The sequence below is a fragment of the Mus caroli genome, unplaced genomic scaffold, assembly GCF_978045245.1.
Source record: "Mus caroli unplaced genomic scaffold, Mus_caroli_1 scaffold_15, whole genome shotgun sequence".
NCBI lineage: Eukaryota > Metazoa > Chordata > Mammalia > Rodentia > Muridae > Mus > Mus caroli.
In genome coordinates, this window is record NW_028227270.1 from 99,637,070 (window position 1) to 99,655,062 (window position 17,993).

At 42.9% G+C, this 17,993-nt stretch overlaps 1 protein-coding gene across 5 annotated transcripts; it reads left to right on the forward strand.

Annotated features, from left to right (window-relative positions):
- The first annotated feature begins 1,306 nt into the window (after positions 1–1,306).
- On the forward strand, positions 1,307–16,920 carry LOC110308633 (zinc finger protein with KRAB and SCAN domains 3). 5 transcript variants are annotated; one of them, XM_021181054.2, is made up of 6 exons: positions 1,307–1,374; positions 7,496–7,973; positions 9,168–9,315; positions 9,492–9,556; positions 9,988–10,111; positions 15,237–16,920. In XM_021181054.2, exons 2-6 carry the CDS (start codon positions 7,557–7,559, stop codon positions 16,142–16,144), a joined length of 1,662 nt encoding a protein of 553 aa, XP_021036713.1. In that variant the 5' UTR covers positions 1,307–1,374; positions 7,496–7,556; the 3' UTR covers positions 16,145–16,920. The 5 variants fall into 5 exon arrangements, with proteins under 5 accessions (XP_021036713.1, XP_085687393.1, XP_021036714.1 ...); XM_085831267.1 differs by having other exon boundaries at positions 15,351–16,920; XM_021181055.2 differs by having other exon boundaries at positions 1,308–1,374; positions 7,499–7,973.
- The last annotated feature ends 1,073 nt before the right edge of the window (positions 16,921–17,993 follow it).

A 17,993-nucleotide genomic window follows, 5' to 3' on the forward strand; every position in this document is an offset into this window, starting at 1 on the left:
GTCTACAAAGTGAGTTCCAGGACAGCCAGGGCTACACAGAGAAACCCTGTCTCGAAAAAACAAACAAACAAACAACCCCCCCCAAAAAAACCCCTGCTATATATTTATAATTAATAGTTTAATTTCCCCTCACTCTTATTTTCCCTTTTCATCCAATTTCTAAACAAACATTTTCTTATGCATTTCCCTAGGGCATTTTTTTGACGATACAGAACATATAATTTTCCTTTTTCTTGACATCACAGAGATTTCAGGAAGGCTATAGAGGAGCTCATTCTTTTGCTATCTTCCCTTAGTTGTCCTTGGAAAAACCAAATTTTGAAAGTCTCTTGGTGCTAGAGTCATCTTTCCTGGATAATGTAGCTACCACCTGTGATCCAAGATGCTTTTCTTTACAACAAATAGAGACCATCACTAAACACCCAGTTGGATACAGAACAACGATTGACAGATCATGGTGGTCCCAACCCCAACAGATATACCCCACATCATGTCTCCTGCATCTATGACTCAGAGGACATGGAGGAAGAGGAGGCAAAAAAAAGTAAGAATTCTAGGATGTCAGCTGTGAAACAGCCTCCAAGAAATGGCTGCATACACAAGACTGAAACAATTGCAGTATCAATAGACAATATCAATATCAATGGAAGCGGGTAAAATTTCACAGAGTGCCACCCCAAACCAAAGAATTACTGGCAACTATTGACTGCTGGGAAATGGAGAATTAGTCTCTCCCTGAGATGAGTCCTCTTATTATCTGTCCAAGGTTTCAAGACCTTGAAAACCTTGAAATCATATACACACAAATAACATAAAAAAAAAAACCTTAGCCAGTAGAATATGTACATATATAGATACAGATACAGATATCTCTATATCTGTAGAGATAGATATATACTTGTTCATGCACATACATATATACAACATATATACATATACATATACACAAACACACACACACACACACACATGAATGTAGCAATAACAAAGAAAAGAGGCTATCAGCTTGAGAGTGAGAGGGTAGGAAAAAGACTGGGGGAGGAAGGGGAGGAAGGAAAGTGATGTAATTCTACTTAAGTTAAAATTTTTTTCTTTTTACGAAGCAACCACAAAGAGGACGGAAAAGACTGGAGGAAGTAAAGGGAGGAGAGAAAATGTTGCATTGCTACTTCAGCTAAGAGAATTTCTTTTTAAAAGTCTTTTTACGAAGCAACCACCAAGAGGAGGGAGAAAGGGGGTGGGGGGGTGGGGCGGAGGAATCATAGAGTGTCGCTGGTGCCTAGAGAAGCCGGAAGTGCTCTGTGCCCCGCCCCCCGGGGTCGGACTTTCGACACTTTTGTGACTGCGGGGTGCTACGAGGTGCTGCGTTCGCGGGTGGGTTTGGGTCCCCTCCTGTTACCGTCCTCCCGCGGGGGCCGGCTGCTTGTGGGCGGTGGGGGTGGGACAAAACATCTTCCTCCGCGGCCTAGTGGCGCCGGGAAGATAAACTCGGTGGCCACTTAGGCCGAGCGCCCGACAGGGCCTCGGGCGCCTCGCCTCAGGCCGGTTCCGGGTGTCTGGTCAGTCTCAGGGCGTTTGGCGATGGGATTCTCGGGTCTTGTACTTAAGCTTTGAAAATGGGAGACGTCACAGTTTTGCTTTTCCTGGAGACAAGGTCAGTTCCAAGGTCTTTATTCTGGGGTCCTGGAAGAGAGCCAGAACTTTGGAATCGGGTTGCCTGGTCGAATCTGGCCTCAGCTCCTTTGTGATTTCTCCCCCAAGTCCCTTAACCTTTCTGTGTTTTGCTATTTTAGGGGATAATGATGTCGCCTAACTTACTGAATTGTTGTGAGGAGTAAATGGCTTCATTTGTGCAAAGGTGCTTAAAATAGTACCAGGCACGGGGTAATCTGCACAGTGTAAAGATAGCTGTTATTATTCCTGTTGCTTTTCCTAACTAGGACAGCACTTTCTCTTCATCGATTAGCCTTGGTACTGGCTGTTGTCTTTTGAATGTTAGTGCTATTTACCAGTTCTCTTTATAATGAATGACTTATGTATTTTAGGAGGGAAAATAGAACATTCTGGAAAAGAGCCTATCCCACAGCAAAGAGTAAAAGTGGTTTGTGTAGTGTCTTGTAGTGGTCAGGCTCACAGAGGTTTAAAATCCTGGGGATGCCTTTTTTTTTTTGGTGGGAGGAGGAGCTTGAGAAACAGGAGGAGCGTCTAACCGTGAAGAAGGATTAGGACCCTGGTGTAAGCAGTCATTGCTGCGGACCTGCCAGCTTTCTGACCCTCAGGGAGATTCCTCTCCAGTGTGAGAACCACAGGGATGGCTGATAGATGGAAGTGATGATAGGTAGATTGGCGATAGATTAGAGATAAGACGATCTGATCCTAAGTTCCCACTAACACCCTTTGTTCTTTTTGCAGGTTTTTAAAGCTAATATTGACCATATACAGTTTGCCATGGTCATTGAGTTGATGCCTCTTGTGGTCTTTGAAAGTCCTTTCATCTTCCTTCTTTTTCTTAAGGAATTTGGATCTTTAACCTCCTGAGGGTATACAGGGATCCCTGTAGCATTCTTTTCTCTATTTGTAACTTAACAAAAAACAAAAACAAAAACAAAACCCTTGTCTTTGGTTTACTTATTTGGCAAACGCTTGTGTTGGTAAACAGTCTTCTGGTCCGGTACCTTTGTACTCTGCCCAGTTGGTGAGACTCCAGATAGGAAAGCTGACAAAACGGGACTGTGTGAAATGATTATTAAGATTGTATCAGTGTTCATTTTTCCAGCCTCAGCTCTACTCTTACCTTCCTTGATCCCAACAAAATGCTTTGGACTGTACTCAGGAAAGAAAGAAGATAAGATTTTGTTTACTATTTAAAATTACATTAGTAAAGATTTGAATGTGAGTCAGAGAGAACTCCAACTCACCTGCAATAGTAGGCCCACCATTCAGCCATAAATCTTGTAATCCTCTTCAGCCATGCTTTTCCTGCCTTTCCCCTGGTCTTCCCCTTTCCTTCATCTGTCCTTACCTGCCTCCCTTTTCCTTCCTTTTCCTGCTTTCCTACCCCTTTCTTCCTTTCATTCTTTTTACAGCTAACTAGAGGCCAAGACAACAGATCCCTTCATCTGCAGGTACAGCAATGTGCTATAAAGTAGGAACTTTAATTTAGACATACTATCATGAACAGAATTGATAGTAATTCCTTAATATTGCATTCATGCTTTCCTGATTGACCCATAAGTGTCTTTTTACAGTTAAAGCATACTATATTTAAACTACATAGTATGTATAGAATTGCTGTCCCTTGTAGTCTATGATAGTCCACCTTCCTTTTGCTTCCTCTTTAAAAGTAACATTTATTTGTGGGAGAACTTGGGTTTTCAATATTCTCACATCAGTTGCTTTATTCTACTGATACTTGGGGGGGGGGCGGGGATCTTCTCTTTAGCTTCTTAGTTCTCAAACTTGGCTGTACTTTGGATCACGCACTAAGTTCTCAGGTACTGAGGCCTGTGACCCACCCCCAGAGGCTACTTCAATTCACCTTGACTGTCCAACTATTAGGAGGCTTTCAAAGCTTCCCAGTGGTTCTCTTACATAGTATAACTTTAATACTTTTAATTTGTTCTTGTGTTTTTTTCCTGTACATGAGTTCATGGACATAGAGGCTTGATTAAATTTAGGTTTACTTATTTGAATAAAATTATATTATTTCAGCTCTCTTGTGGCAGCTAATTAGGAAGTATTTTCTGATTCTTTGTAAGAGTGTCCGTCCCACCCCCTGTGTGATGGTTCACAGCAGGACTGTCCGCTCTTGGGAGCTGAGGCAAGAAGATTGCCGAGAGTAAAAAGAAAAAAACGAATGAGTTGAGGTTACCGAACTCCTGTCACCCGAGTTATCTCATAAATCGTAGGAAATTGGAGTGAGAAATAGAAATTCAGGTGGGCACAGACTTGGAACTGTCTTTTCCCTTAGTAATTCTAGCTTACCTGTTCTGATCTCATTTCACTGAGTAAAGAGGGATGAACTGCCGTCTCAGTGTGCCTACAGAACTTTGCAGTCAGTCCTAGTTTAAAATCTAGTTTGAATCCTGATTCAAAGGAATTGGGTCTTCTGTCCCTTTTAGGTTGCCTACGTCTCACAGCTTCTGGGAAGCTGTGAAAAACTGAGGCATTGACTACTTAAGATGTGACATTTCCAAGGTCATACTTCTGATAGAGATAGGGAAAGAGCATTTGTATGTAAATGTTGTCTTATTACAGCGGCTATGTTCTACCTCGGGTGGGATTCTCAGCCAGCCTTCTCTGTCATGGACTATGCCAACTTTGGCTGCCTTGTGAAGCACATTGGGCAGCTACTGAATGCCCATTTAACACTTACAGCTTTTATGGTTACACAGTGAAAGAAAGGGAGGGTGCTTCCTTTACTCGTTCTGTATGGGTCAGAGAACTCCAGTACATCTGCCCATCCATCTGCTGTCCGTTGTCCAACCATGGAAATAAGCTTGCCTGCCTGTGTACTCTGGAGGCAGCCTTTGTCCTTACCTTCTTACCAGGTAACTCCCTTCTCTGGTTTAAGTTTTCTATAAGCTTTTATCACCAAGATATATCAGCCTGTTTTCCAGTTTTGAAGTTTACATTTTTGTGAGTTGTATGTTTGTGTTCCAATGTTTGTGCATGTGTCTATACTGGTACATGCACACATGTGTGAACATGGAAGCCAGAGATCTGTATTAAATGTCTTCTATTGCTTTCCACCTTTATTTTTATTTAATTATCTATGTTTTTGAGATAGGGTCTCTCACTCTACCTAGAGCTCACCAGTTGGGTAAGAGTTGGCCAACAACTCTAGGGCTCCTCTCATCTCTACATCCCCAGTGCTGGAATGGCAGATGCTTGCCACCCTGTGGTGGTTTGCATGGTTGCTGAGGATCTGAACTCAGGTTCTCAACCGTGTGTCACAGGTACTTTATTGACTAAGCTGTATTCCTAGCCCCTATATTTGGACTCTCCCAATAGTGGATTATAGTTCCCAAGGTGACATTTAGCAACTCTGGAGGTGCTATTGTCATCTAGTGGGCAGAGACCAGGAGTGCTGCTAACTATTCTAATAGCTATCAGGTAGTCCCATCTTTTTTATACCATAGAGGTAACCTCATTTAAAATGTCTGAACTTGAGAAAAATAGCCTTGGAATGAGTTTTAGAAAAAGAAAAAAAAAAAGGCATTTGTGTTTATTTAGTCTTTTCTCTTACACAGTAATTCTGTTTCTGCTATATATTAATATCTGAGAAATAGAAAAACAAGGTGAGGATATTTGTTTTCAAGAAACTCACAATCCAGTGGGCTAGACAATCTATTTATTTAGAAAGATAGTTTTAGTATATACCCTGAATTGCCCTAGATTTCACTATGTAGACCAGGCTGGCATTAAACATGCAGCTCTCCTCCTGTCTCTGTCTGATGAGTGCTGGGATTACAAGTATCCTCCATCAAGCCTGGCTGACAGGTTTTATTTGGCATTCCCAAAGTTCTAGCAGGGGGTTGTAGAAACTGATACTAGCTTGAATGAAAACATATATGCCCTGGTTAGGAATTTTAGATCACTGTCTGTTCGAAGCTTGGGAGAATAGGGTAGGAAAGCATGTGTTCGTGTTCATTAGGCTGGGAATGATAATGCTAAATAGCTGTGCGGCTAGAGACACAGCAGATCTGAGAGACATTCTAGGGTAGAACAGATTGGAGTAGATGATTTATGTTGAAGCTGAGAAGAGGCAGTTACAGGAGTATGAGGATGCCTATGGGTAGAGCTGCAACATGTAGAGAATGCTGCAATGGGAAAGTGGGAGAAAGCAAGAGACTTAGCTTTGCTTGAAGCATGTTGACTTAGGTTTGTTTGTAAAATTTCCACTTAGAACTATCAGGGCAGCAACTCAAGATAGGGACCAAGAGTCTTTATCTAAGAAATAGGAGCTCAATAAAATCTTGCAAGGGACTCAAGAATGTGGGGCAGGGGGGTCAAGAACAGACGCCATAGCCCATTCTTACTTAGAAGGAGAAAGGCCAGTAAACTGTTTTGTAATGCACTATACTTTATTAGTTGGCAGTGATATCTACTCACCACATGCTAGCCACTATTCACAGTGCTCACATTTCTATCTGTTGTCCCTAACCTGTTAACATATGAGGAAATCAAGGCACAGAGATGAGTGATTTACCAAAGTTACCCATTTGGCTTGAGCCAAACCAGAATTGAGATCAGGAATCTTAGCTTTGGGGTCTACATACCTAATCAGACTGAAGGAGGGCATTAAAGAGACAATAAAGAGGCAACAGAAGAAAAAAGGTCCCATAACCCAGGGACAAGAGAATTTCTAGACACAAACAGTAACTTCAGCCTGGTTACCTGAGCAGCCGTGGAACACAGGAACTGAAAGAAGCTTTTTTGGGTACAAAGGCGTATGATCTATATCTATGTTGAGACCTTGGCAGAAAGAAAACTAGAGTTGGAGTATGGGGGTCTTTGGTCCTGAAGGATAGCAGGCTGGATAGGTGGGATCTTGCCCTCATGGAGCTTTTCCTATTTTCTAGATGTAAAACACAAGATTTCTCTTTTTGATGCTAGCTTGACAATTACACAAGCTTAAGTCTGCATTCACCTCATTGTTAACCTTACACTAGTACACAATCTTTTCCTAAGCAAACCACATTTTTCATATACTTTTGGTCTCTCCCTATGGATTTGAATAAGAGCCGTGAACACTAGTCATGTGTGGCACAGCCTGAATGCTATCCTGTTTGAAATTTCTTCTGCTAAATTACTCCATTGTTTTTTAATTCACTCTCAAGTTCTCTTAGCAAGGACAGAATGCAGCTACTTTGCCAGAATGTAAACATAAACAAATTTTACTAGCTAGGCCTCCTCTGCTCACATATTTCTGGCATTCTGGAATTCCAAACTCCCACCTGGTAAGCTTTACTTATATACATAGGGGCTTACCCTACAGCTGCGAACTGTTCTCTCCACAAACCAGTCCACAGTTGTAAGGAACACATGGTCAAGTTTATCACAGCAGTGGCTGCTGCTCCGGACTTGTTACGTTAGTTACTTTCTTGTTGCGATGACAAAATACCAACAGAAGCAAACAAAGTTTAGTTTGGTTGACAGTTTGAGGGTACAATCCATCAAGGGAACAGCTACTCACATTCTGACTAGTGAGGATTCGGAGAGGTACGCTGGTTCCCCATTTGCTATCACCTTGACTGTGCCCCGAGCCCATGGAATCACACCACCCACAGTCATGGTGGATCTTCTGACTTACATTCAATCTCTCCAGAACACCCTCACAGACATTTATGATTCTAAATCCCACAAGATGGCACAGAGACATTTGAACGTGGGGATCTCCTTAGCTGCTCCTTGGCATTTCCCTGGAGTCCTGAGCCTAGGAGGAGGGGAACATTTGCAACTATAGTGGCTTATGGTTCTCTCCACCTCTCAGTAGTCTTTTACAGAACTACAACTCACAGCTACAGTGAAACGGGACAACTGCTTGGTTCGGGATGGCTAGAGAATCAAGGGAAAGCACAACCCTGGACTCACACTCTGCAGAAGACCAGATGGAGCTACTGGTCATAAAGGTGGAACAAGAAGAGGCCTCCCCCTTGGCAGAGGAGACCAGTTGGCTGGGCAGTCCTGGGCCTGACCGCTCCCGCCAGCGCTTCCGTGCTTTCCGCTACCCAGAGGCAGCCGGGCCCCGGCAGGCGCTGAGCCGGCTCCGCGAGCTCTGCAGACAGTGGCTGCGGCCAGACATGCACAGCAAGGAGCAGATCCTGGAGCTGCTGGTGCTGGAGCAGTTCCTGACCATCCTGCCAGGGGAGCTGCAGGCCTGGGTGCGCGAGCAGCACCCCGACAGCGGGGAGGAGGTGGTGGCGCTGCTGGAGTACTTGGACAGGCAGCTGGATGACACACCTCCACAGGTAGAAGGAACAGGTTTAGTTAGACCCATGCCCTGTGCCTGTCAGAAACCAAACAAGAGCCAAGGAAGGCATTGCTTAGAGCCCGCAAAGTCTGTCTATGCTGGAAACCTGAGGCAACCAGCGAACTGACCTGGGCCCCTCAGGATAATTAATCGCATAAAGGAAAATAAAAGGATTGTGGAAGAACTCAGTCCTAGTGAGGCTGGGGTAGAATGTGTCGAGCAGAGCAGTGAAAGGTTACATAGGTACTTCTTACTCGTGTGTTGAGTAAGACACAAGGACAGGTTTGAGCAGTGGAATAGGCACAAATGACTTTGTAGGTGTTTTATTGGCTTGTCACATGAAACAACATCTGCAGTGGCTTGCTGGCAGTAATATGGTGCTTATGCCATGTCCCTTGGTAGTTCTGGTTGACAGTGGAGGGGAATTCTATGGTTTTCTTAGATCCTAGAATCTAAAAAGGTTATTTTGGGGCTTGCGGTTTTGTTTTTTTCCTATCCAGATTTATGGGTTCCTTGTTTAAACCTCTGGTAGAAAACAGGCCAGGTTTAACTTCCACCTCTGGCGTGTTTTAGCAGACAATTTCCTCTTTCATTCCTAGTGTTTTTGTACTGGAGAACTCATGGCCTTCTAACCAAAGACCAAGGCCAAGGTTCTGCACTTGGGAGTTATTTCCTGACTTTTGTAACAGTGAGAAGTCGCCACAATTCTCTGAACTTTATCCTGTATTAAAGATGTGGAAAGGCTGAGCAGCAGAAGAGAACGGCTTGGAAACTGACTTAGTGATCTAGAAGCAAACCTGCATCTGGCAGGACAGGACAGGCCTTAATGGGTGGTTTCATGTAGCTTACTGCTTTCACTCACTCTGTAGACTAAACTAGAATTACCATCCTCAGTTTTCTGATAAGAAATTTGCAGGTGACGGGTTTGTATCACCATTTTCCTAAAGTGGTTCATAAATCTGTATGTGTATAATAAGCATTGATCGGACTGTGGAAATACTTGCCTAACTTCCCATCTTAGCTTTGCCATTTAGTAGCATGATTTTGGATAAGTTGTGCCCTTATGAAGGAATTGTTTCTATTAAATGAGTACATATTTGTAGAATTTGGATACAATGCCAAGCTGATAGGAAATGTCTTTGGAAATGTCTAATAAATAGATAGAAAATAAAAATGAATGAATGACTTCCAGGTTCCAGATGATGACGATGGGCAGGAACTCCTTTGCTCCAAGGCAGTACTGCTGACATCAGCTCAGGGCTCAGAAAGTAGCCAGATGGAGCCCATGGAGCCTCTGCTTAAGCAGGAGTCCTTGGGATCCCTGCCCTCAGAAGTTAGAGGTTAGTATTACTAGGCTTTATGGGTATTTTGGTTTTGGGTTCCCCCCTCCCTTCTTAAAACATTTTATAAACTTGTATTTGCATAAATTTATTAGTCAAGATTTTAAACCTGGGTTTTACAATGCAAGAAGGCTGATGCTAGAGTGAGTCTCACCCAGAGCTTCTTTTTGTCATAGTCACCCACGTGGGGCACTGTGGAGAAGATGGAGTGACAGCTACTAGGCTCACATCGGAATTACAGGTGAATTAGAGCTGTTTTCCCTCCTCAACATTCTTTACTAGTAGTGTGCTTCTCCACACTCATCTCCATCCCTAGCCTCAATTCTCCACCCAGTTCCTAGTTGGGATGTGAATTTCCTTGTCCATTTCAAGGTTTGTTTACTGTTTAACTTTGAATAGCATTTTTAAAAATTTATTTAATCTTATTTTATGTGCATTGGTATGAGGGTGTCAGATACCTTGGAACTACAGTTACAGACAGTTGTGAACTGCCATGTGGATACTGGAAATTGAACCCAGGTCCTCTGAAAGAATAGATAGTGCCCTTAACCACTGAGCCCCTCACACAACATTCTTGAGGTCTCACCATTTGGGGATGGGATAGAAAGGTTGTGAGCTTGCAACCCAGATATTTACCTATTCCATCTCTTTGGTGGAATTTTACTCTTTTAGGGGTTGCTGAAAATGGAAGATGTAGCCCCAGTCCTTTCCCCCAGATGGACAGAGCAGGATTCATCTCAGATGAACCTCTACAAAGATGGAATGCAGGAGAACTCTGGCAGCCTGGTTTCCCTGGGTAAGACTGATGAGTACCAATTTCTAATCAGGCTTCTTGCTATCTTTTATATAGTAGAACCTACTTCCCCATGAGGCTGTTAAAAGCTGTTGAGTTCATTATGTTTGAAACACTGTTATTGACTAGCTCCTTCCTGCTTATAACTGTGGTTCTTTATCCTTTGTCTTAGTTAGGGTTTCTATTGCTATGACAAAACACTATAACCAAAAGCAACTTGGAGAAGAAAGGATTTATTTCAACTTACAGTTCCACATCATAGTCCACCATCAAAGGAAGTCAAGACAGGAACTCAAAGCAGGAGCCTGGAGGTAGAAACAACAGCTGCAGAAGAGTACTGCTTACTGGCTTGCTCCTCATGGCCTAATCAGTCTGTTTTCTTGTGTACTTCAGGGACACTTGCTCAGGACTGGCACTGCCACAATGAGCTAGGTCTTCCCACATTGACAGTTAATCGAGGAAATGTCCCCACAAACTTGCCTACAGGCCAGTCTAATAGAGGAATCTTCTCAATTAAGATTCCTTCTTCCCAGGTAAGTCTAGGTTTGTGTCAAGTTGACAAGAACCAGTAGCATACACAATGTTGCAGTGACAGCGAATGGGATAAAGCATAGAATCCCCTGTACTGTTCTGGCTGAGAGGACATGCTCAGGGAATACTTAGTGCTGAAGGGTGCACATCTTACAGGGACAGCACTCTTGCTGAGCATGCATGAAATCATGGCTTCAAAGAACTGCAAAAAAAAATCTTTTCCTTTCCCTTCCTGTTCCTATCCATGACTAGCAAAAAGACTGAGGAGCCTCTCCACAAGACATGGGTTATGGAATCAATGGTTAGAAGCAACATTAAACACCAGCCATAGGCCCTAACACCTAAAGCAAGGACACAGTAGGTTACAAGATTTGTCAAATGTCACATGCTTGGTAGCATGGTAGGGCCTTCAGTTTTTCGCAGAGAATTGATGATCTCTTCTGGTGTGCCTGCCACTGCCAGGTCACAGTTTACCAGAACTACTTTTGTCTTTGTCCCAGTTGAGTTTCTATTCCTGCAACAAAACACCATGACCAAAAAGCACATTAGGAGGAAAGGGTCTAATCAGCTTACATATCTACATTGCTGTTCATCACTGAAGGAAGTCAGGACAGGAACTCAAATAGAGCAAGACCCTGGAGGCAGGAACTTGTGCAGAAGCCATGGAGGGTGGGGGTCAGGGGATCCTGCTTACTGACTTGCTTTCCATGGCTTACTCAGCCTGCTTTCTTATAGAACTCCGGACTGCCAGCTCAGGGGTGGCACCACCCACAATGGGCTGGGCAGTCCCCCAACAATCACAAATTGGGAAAATGCCTTATAGCTGGATCTCATGGAGGCATTTCCTCAACTTAGGCTTCTTCCTCTCTGATGACACACAAACACATCACTATTAAGCTACAACCCTTCCTTTCTTATTCATTCCCAAGATATAACATTAAAATCTTTGTCTTGGTTAGGGTTTTACTACTTTGAACAGACACCATGACCAAAACAACTCTAATAAGGACAACATTAATTGGGGCTGGCTTACAGCTTCAGAGGTTCAGTCCATTAACATCAAGGTGGGAGCATGGCAACATCCAGGCAGTCATGGTGCAGGAAAAGCTGAGAGTTTTACCTTGTCATCTGAAGACTGCTAGGAGAAGACTGGCTCCCACAAGGTTAGCAGGAGGTCTCAAAGCTCACACCCACAGTGACATACTTCCTCCCAAAAGACCACATCTACTCCAACAACGCCACACCTCCAAATAGTGCCATTCCTGGACAAACCATATTTAAACCTCCACATTCATGAATAACTTTAAAAATTGCAGTCTTTACAAATTCAAACACATTAAATTAAAAGTCCAGGGGACTAGAGAGAGAGATGGCTCAGCAGTTAAGACCACTGACAGCTTTTCCAGAGGTCCTGAGTTCAATTCCCAGCAACCACATGGTGGCTCACAACCATCTATAATGGGATCTGATGCCCTTTTCTGGAATGAAGCTGTACATGCAGGTAGACCACTCATATACAAAAATAAATCTTTAAAAAATAAAATTAAAAGTCCAAAGTCTTAGATGTGAGCACCAATAAAAATCAAAATTAAATGAAATTCCTCCAAGAGGGAAGACAGGGGACAGAAACCATTTGCACCAGGTAAAACCAAACCAGCAGTATAAATAACTCAACATCCAATTATCTGGGATTCACTCAGTCTTCTGGGATCCCCCAAAGGGCTTGAATCAGTTCTGTGGCTCTACCCTTTGCATCGCTCAAAACTTATCTTCTAGGCTCTAGCTGGCTCCATTCTACTGCTGCTGCTTTCTTGGTGATCATTCCATGATACTGACATCTCCAAAATGTTCTTCTGTTGCAACTAGGCTGCACCTTCTCAAATAGCCTCTCATAGACTCTCTTCATGGTGCCAAGCTTCAAATTCTTTGCATGATCCCCTGGACCTTCAATTGCTACCAAGGCTGCACCTTCACCAATGGCCTTTCCTGGCCTCTCACAGTGCCAAGCCTCAGCTGTTCTCGTGACCCCTTCATGCCTTCAAAACCAGTACCAGCTGGGTGACCCTTACACATTACCAAGTCCCGCTGCTAGCAATAAGTACAACCTTAACCACCTCTGGAACATACCTTCTAAGTGCTGATTCTTAGACAACACTTCCCAGAAGATGCCACCTCAGTGATGCTGGTCTCTTCTTAACCACTGCTAATTCCTTAGTTCCAGCTAGCCAGCATCAATTGTCCCAGGAAAGCAAAGGTTTCACTTCAGCCGTGCTGGTCTTAATTGTGGCTGACTCTTAAACCCCAGATGACCAGAATGGCAGAATCTTAATTCAAAATAACAAAATGGCCCATCACACTAAGCTCTCAACACTCAGTGGCTTTTCTAACTCAAAATTCTTCCACAATCCTCCCAAAAACATGGTCAGGTCTGTCATAGCAATACCCCAAATCCTACTACCAATTTGCCTTATTTTCTTTCTATTGCTGCAATAAAACGCCATGACCAAAAAGCAAGTTGGGGAGGAAAGGGTGTACTCATCTTACATACTCATCTTACAGTTCCACATTGCTGTTCATCACTGAAGGAAGTCAGGACAGGAACTCAAACAGCATAAGATCCTGGAGGCAGGAGCTGATACAGAAGCCATGGACAAAAGTAGCTTACTCAGGCTTGCTTCCCCTGGCTTGCTCAGCTTGCTCAACCTATGTTCTTATAGAACCCAGGACTGACAGTCCGTGGATAGAACCAGGCACAGTGGGCTGGGCCCTCCCCAGTTGATCACTAATTGAGAAAATGTCATATAGGTGGACCTCCTAGAGGCATTTCCTTAACTGAGGCTGTTCCTCTCATGACTTTAGCTTGTGTCAAGTTGCCACAAAACCAACCAATACAATCTTTATCACAAACAGATGTGAACACTGCAGAATTCCTTTCAGAATTGCCCTGTTTTCTGTTGCTTCCTGTGTTCAGTCTTTCTTACATCTGTTCTAGTTTCTTTTCTGTTGCTATAATAAATGCTATGACTCCTTGAGGGAGTAAAGGGTTTATTTTTATCCCATAGTCTTTGATTGAAGGAAGTCCTTGCATGAACTCATACAGGAACCTGAGGGCACAGACTGAAGCAGAGACCACTGAGAAATGCTAACTGGCCTACTTCCTGGGATGGTTTGTATATGCTCGGCCCAGGGAGTGGCACTATTAGAAGGTTGAAGTAGGTGTGTCACTGGGGTGGGGGGTGGGGGTGCTTTCAGACCCTTATCCTAGCTCCCTGGAAGCCAGTATTCTGCTAGCAGCCTTCAGATGAACATGTAGAACTCCAGCTCCTCCTACACCATGCCTGCCTGGATGCTGCCATGTTCCCAACTTCATAATGGACTGAACCTCTGAACCAGTAAGCTAGCCCCAATTAAATGTTGTCCTTATAGGAGCTGCCTTGGTCATGGTGTCTGTTCACAGCAGTAAAACCCTAAGACACTACCTGACTTTCTTCTACAATCAGGACTACCTCACCAGGGATGGCACCACTGATAATATGCTGGGTACTTCCACATCAGTGATTAAACAAGAAAATGCCCCCACAGACTTGCCACAGACCTACCAAATGGAAAGGATTCCTCATTTGAGATACCCTTATAGTTTGTGTCAAATTGACAAAAAGTCACTAGCATAAGTTAGTTGACTCTTGTCAAATACATCCATTATTAAAGCATAACCTTTCCTTTCTTGTTTATACCCAAGGCCTTGTTAATATTCCAACCTAAAACAGCATAATTTGATAAATCTCAAAGTCTTTAAAAAAAAAAAAACTCAACATTTTAAAATTTAGAATCTCTTTAACTTTTGGTTCCTGTGAAATTAAGACCAAGTCAAGGGCTAGAGAGATGGCTCAGAAGTCAAGCACACTGGCCCCTCTTATAAAGGTCCTGACTTCAATTCCCAGCAACCACATGGTGGCTTATAATCATCTGTAATGAGGTCTGGTGTTCTCTTCTGCCCAGCAGGCATATGTGCAGGCAGAATACTGTATACATAATAAATAAATAAATAAATCTTAAAAAAGAAAAAGAACAAGTCAAAAGATTTACTCCAAAAGGAAAGCACTGGGGCATAAAACCAATCACATTTAAGCAAAGCCAAAGTCCAGCAGTATAGCTTCAAATCTTGTAATTCAGTATTCAAGATCTATGACTCACTAATGACATTCTGGCCTCTGAAGGGCTTAGCTCTATTTCTTTCCAGAAGAGAAAGTGAAGTATTTAATCTTAGGTACATGTCTTTGCTGCCTTCCTATTAGTACACCTTCGGGGTTCCTCTACAACCTCCACTGTGTATCTGCAGGAATCCTTAGTTCTCACCAACCACTTTCTCTCCACTCCCACTATTCCTGGTTATGCCCTTCTTCCAACAACCCCATTCCTGCCTTCATGCCTCAGTAGCTCTTCTGTTATCCTCCTTTTTGTTCCATCCTGATTTCTGCACTTAAATGCTTAATAACCTTGCTGAACACATAGACCTTTATGATTATTGTCTCTATGCTATTCATTACAGTGTTCCTGTGCAAAGCATAATTAACAATTATTGGCATTTGTGTTTCAGATCAGGACATGCAGACTAAGGTTAGGGACTTGCCTCGAGCTGAAGAATACAGGGAACAAAAGCCTGAGCAGACAGTGTGCTTCCTGGGTGAAGACACTGTCCCGATTCCTACAGGTGCAGAAGCCAGTGAGCAGGAAAGCAAGTTACAGACAACACAGAAGAGTGCCACAGGAACCAGGCGGTTCTATTGCCGTGAATGTGGGAAGAGCTTTGCTCAGAGTTCAGGCCTAAGTAAACACAAAAGAATCCACACTGGATTGAAACCCTATGAATGTGAGGAGTGTGGCAAAGCCTTCATTGGAAGCTCAGCTCTCATTATTCATCAGAGAGTTCACACTGGTGAGAAGCCATATGAGTGTGAAGAATGTGGTAAGGCCTTCAGTCACAGCTCAGATCTCATCAAACACCAGAGAACCCACACTGGGGAAAAGCCCTACGAGTGTGATGACTGTGGGAAAACCTTCACTCAGAGCTGCAGCCTTCTTGAACATCACAGAATTCACACTGGGGAGAAGCCATACCAGTGCAACATGTGTCCCAAAGCCTTTAGGCGTAGCTCACATCTTCTGAGACATCAGAGGACCCATACTGGGGATAAAGATTTTTTTGTTCCAGAACCTTACTGGGAAAGTCAGAGTAGGGTGGAAAGCCATTGGGAAAATATTGAAACTCCTGTATCTTATCAATGTAATGATTGTGAGAGAAGTTTCAGTAGGATTACAAGCCTTATTGAACACCAAAAAGTACACACTGGTGAGAAGCCCTTTGAGTGCCAAACCTGTGGAAAAGGCTTCACCCGACCTTCATACCTTATTCAACATCAGAGAAGACACACGGGGAAGAAAACTTCTGTCACAGTGACCCCTGCTGTACATTCCGAAGTTGGTGTTCAACTGTCATTGAACTGAAGCCACTCTGTAGTTCTTAATGACTGCAGAAGTCATAGGCTGGGGCTCTATTTGATAATGTACATTCTCAGATATTAGGAATCTGGCTAAGACTTATCTTCTACATTCTAGAAGGTGACTAGGAAAAAAAAAACTAATTTCATAGAAGAGTTGTCTACAAGTTCTCACCCATTGGAACTAAATGGGCTTCCTGACTGTCAAATTGCCTTCCCTTGTCCTGCACTTCATATCTCTTGAGGGAATGGTTATGCTTTGGGGGTGTTGCTCTGATCCTTCATTAGGCCATTGGGCCCTTCACATGTGGTCAGACTTGGAACTCTTATGTCCTGCTTTGTGCCTTGTATACAGGTGCTAATAAACATTTATTAAATATACAGGTGAGATTTCCTACATAGCTCTGAAAACCCATTATCTGGAAATTCTCACCAAGACCATTTGTATATCTTTAAAAATGATGTTTTAGATTGAATCAATGTAGAACTGCTTTGTTTTTGTTTTTTGCCAAGTACCCCAACTTGGCAGGGCAGAGGTGAAGGTGAGGTTACTATGCTAAAATCCTTTAATCCTTTACCTAATTTAGGAATTCTGTGAGAGTGCCTTAAACAGCTTTCTTAGCATTAAATCATTGTGAATGTGCCACCCATGGAATTCCACTAATATTTTTTTCCTGTTAATTTTGTTACTCTTGAGAGAACAAAAAGAAAAAAAAAAAACTTTCCTACTCATGTAGTGTAAAAATCAGTTTCAGAATAAAGTGATCAATGTCTAAGGCTCAACCTGTTGGTTCTTACTTGGGTGGTTATCTTGGGTCTAACCAAGAGTTCCTGCATCCTCATATCTCATAAGCACTGTGCTAAGACAGTCCATATGATACAGCAGAGTTACTAAAGGATCTGGTATGTGTGGGACAAGAGTTGGCAGGAGCTTCCCTACTGAGTAAGCAGCAGTTGGTCTCTTGATGTGCTGTGTTCCACACTGCTTAGTATAGGGAGGGGGGTTTCATAAGTTACACTCCATAAGCGGTGACATTGCTTGCTTGCTGTGTCCTTGTATGACGAGATTACTAAGGAAGAACGATCTATCAGCAGATGTTTGCCTATCTCCTACCATACTGCTGGGGAATTAACTATGTAAACACTCTGGCTTGACTCTCAGTCTTTTATCGAAGAGTATGTTAGTAGTCTCACTTTGTTGCAGCACTTGAGAAGCAGAGGCAGGCAGATTTCTGAGTTTGAGGTTCACCTGGTCTACAGAGCAAGTTCCAGGAGATTCATAGATACAGAGAAACCCTGTCTGAAAACAAAAAAGAAAAAACATTTCAGTGGAGTGCTGGGGAGATGGCTCACAAGTTAAAAGTGCTTGTTCTTGGAGATAAAACATGTTCAATTCTCACTACCCACACAGTGCCCTGAAACCATCTGTAACCCAGCTCCAGGGGATCCAACACCTTCCGACCTTAGAGGGCACCACACACACTTGGTGCACAGACATACATAGGAGCAAAACAAACACTCAAATACATCTAAGCATCTTTTAAAAAAGTTTTAAGAACATGGCATTTAATGTTCTACTTTTCTCAAAGGTTCACCTATAACACATACTGATAATAAGCTGCACAAAGCTTATTCCCCACTAAGTCCACACTTTGGCATGCCAATGAATTCACAAAACAATATTTAAAATAAAAATTGCTTGCTTTCGATTCCAGAATGTTGACTGTATCACCTAAAACCAATGCCATTACACATGGTAACTATGTTCACGTCCAGTGACTCCCCTTAGACACTCTGCAGAGCATTTTTTTTTTTTTTTAATGTAGGACTTTTTTTTAAGATTGCTTTATTTTATG

What these genes read in the sequence shown, in the direction of transcription:
- LOC110308633 (XM_021181054.2), top strand. Translation starts at nt 7,557, where the DNA reads ATGGCTAGAGAATCAAGGGAAAGCACAACCCTGGACTCACACTCTGCA. An exon ending in TGGATGACACACCTCCACAG is followed by an intron (nt 7,974 to 9,167) that starts GTAGAAGGAACA and finishes AATGACTTCCAG; the next exon opens with GTTCCAGATGATGACGATGG. An exon ending in TGGCAGCCTGGTTTCCCTGG is followed by an intron (nt 10,112 to 15,236) that starts GTAAGACTGATG and finishes TTTGTGTTTCAG; the next exon opens with ATCAGGACATGCAGACTAAG.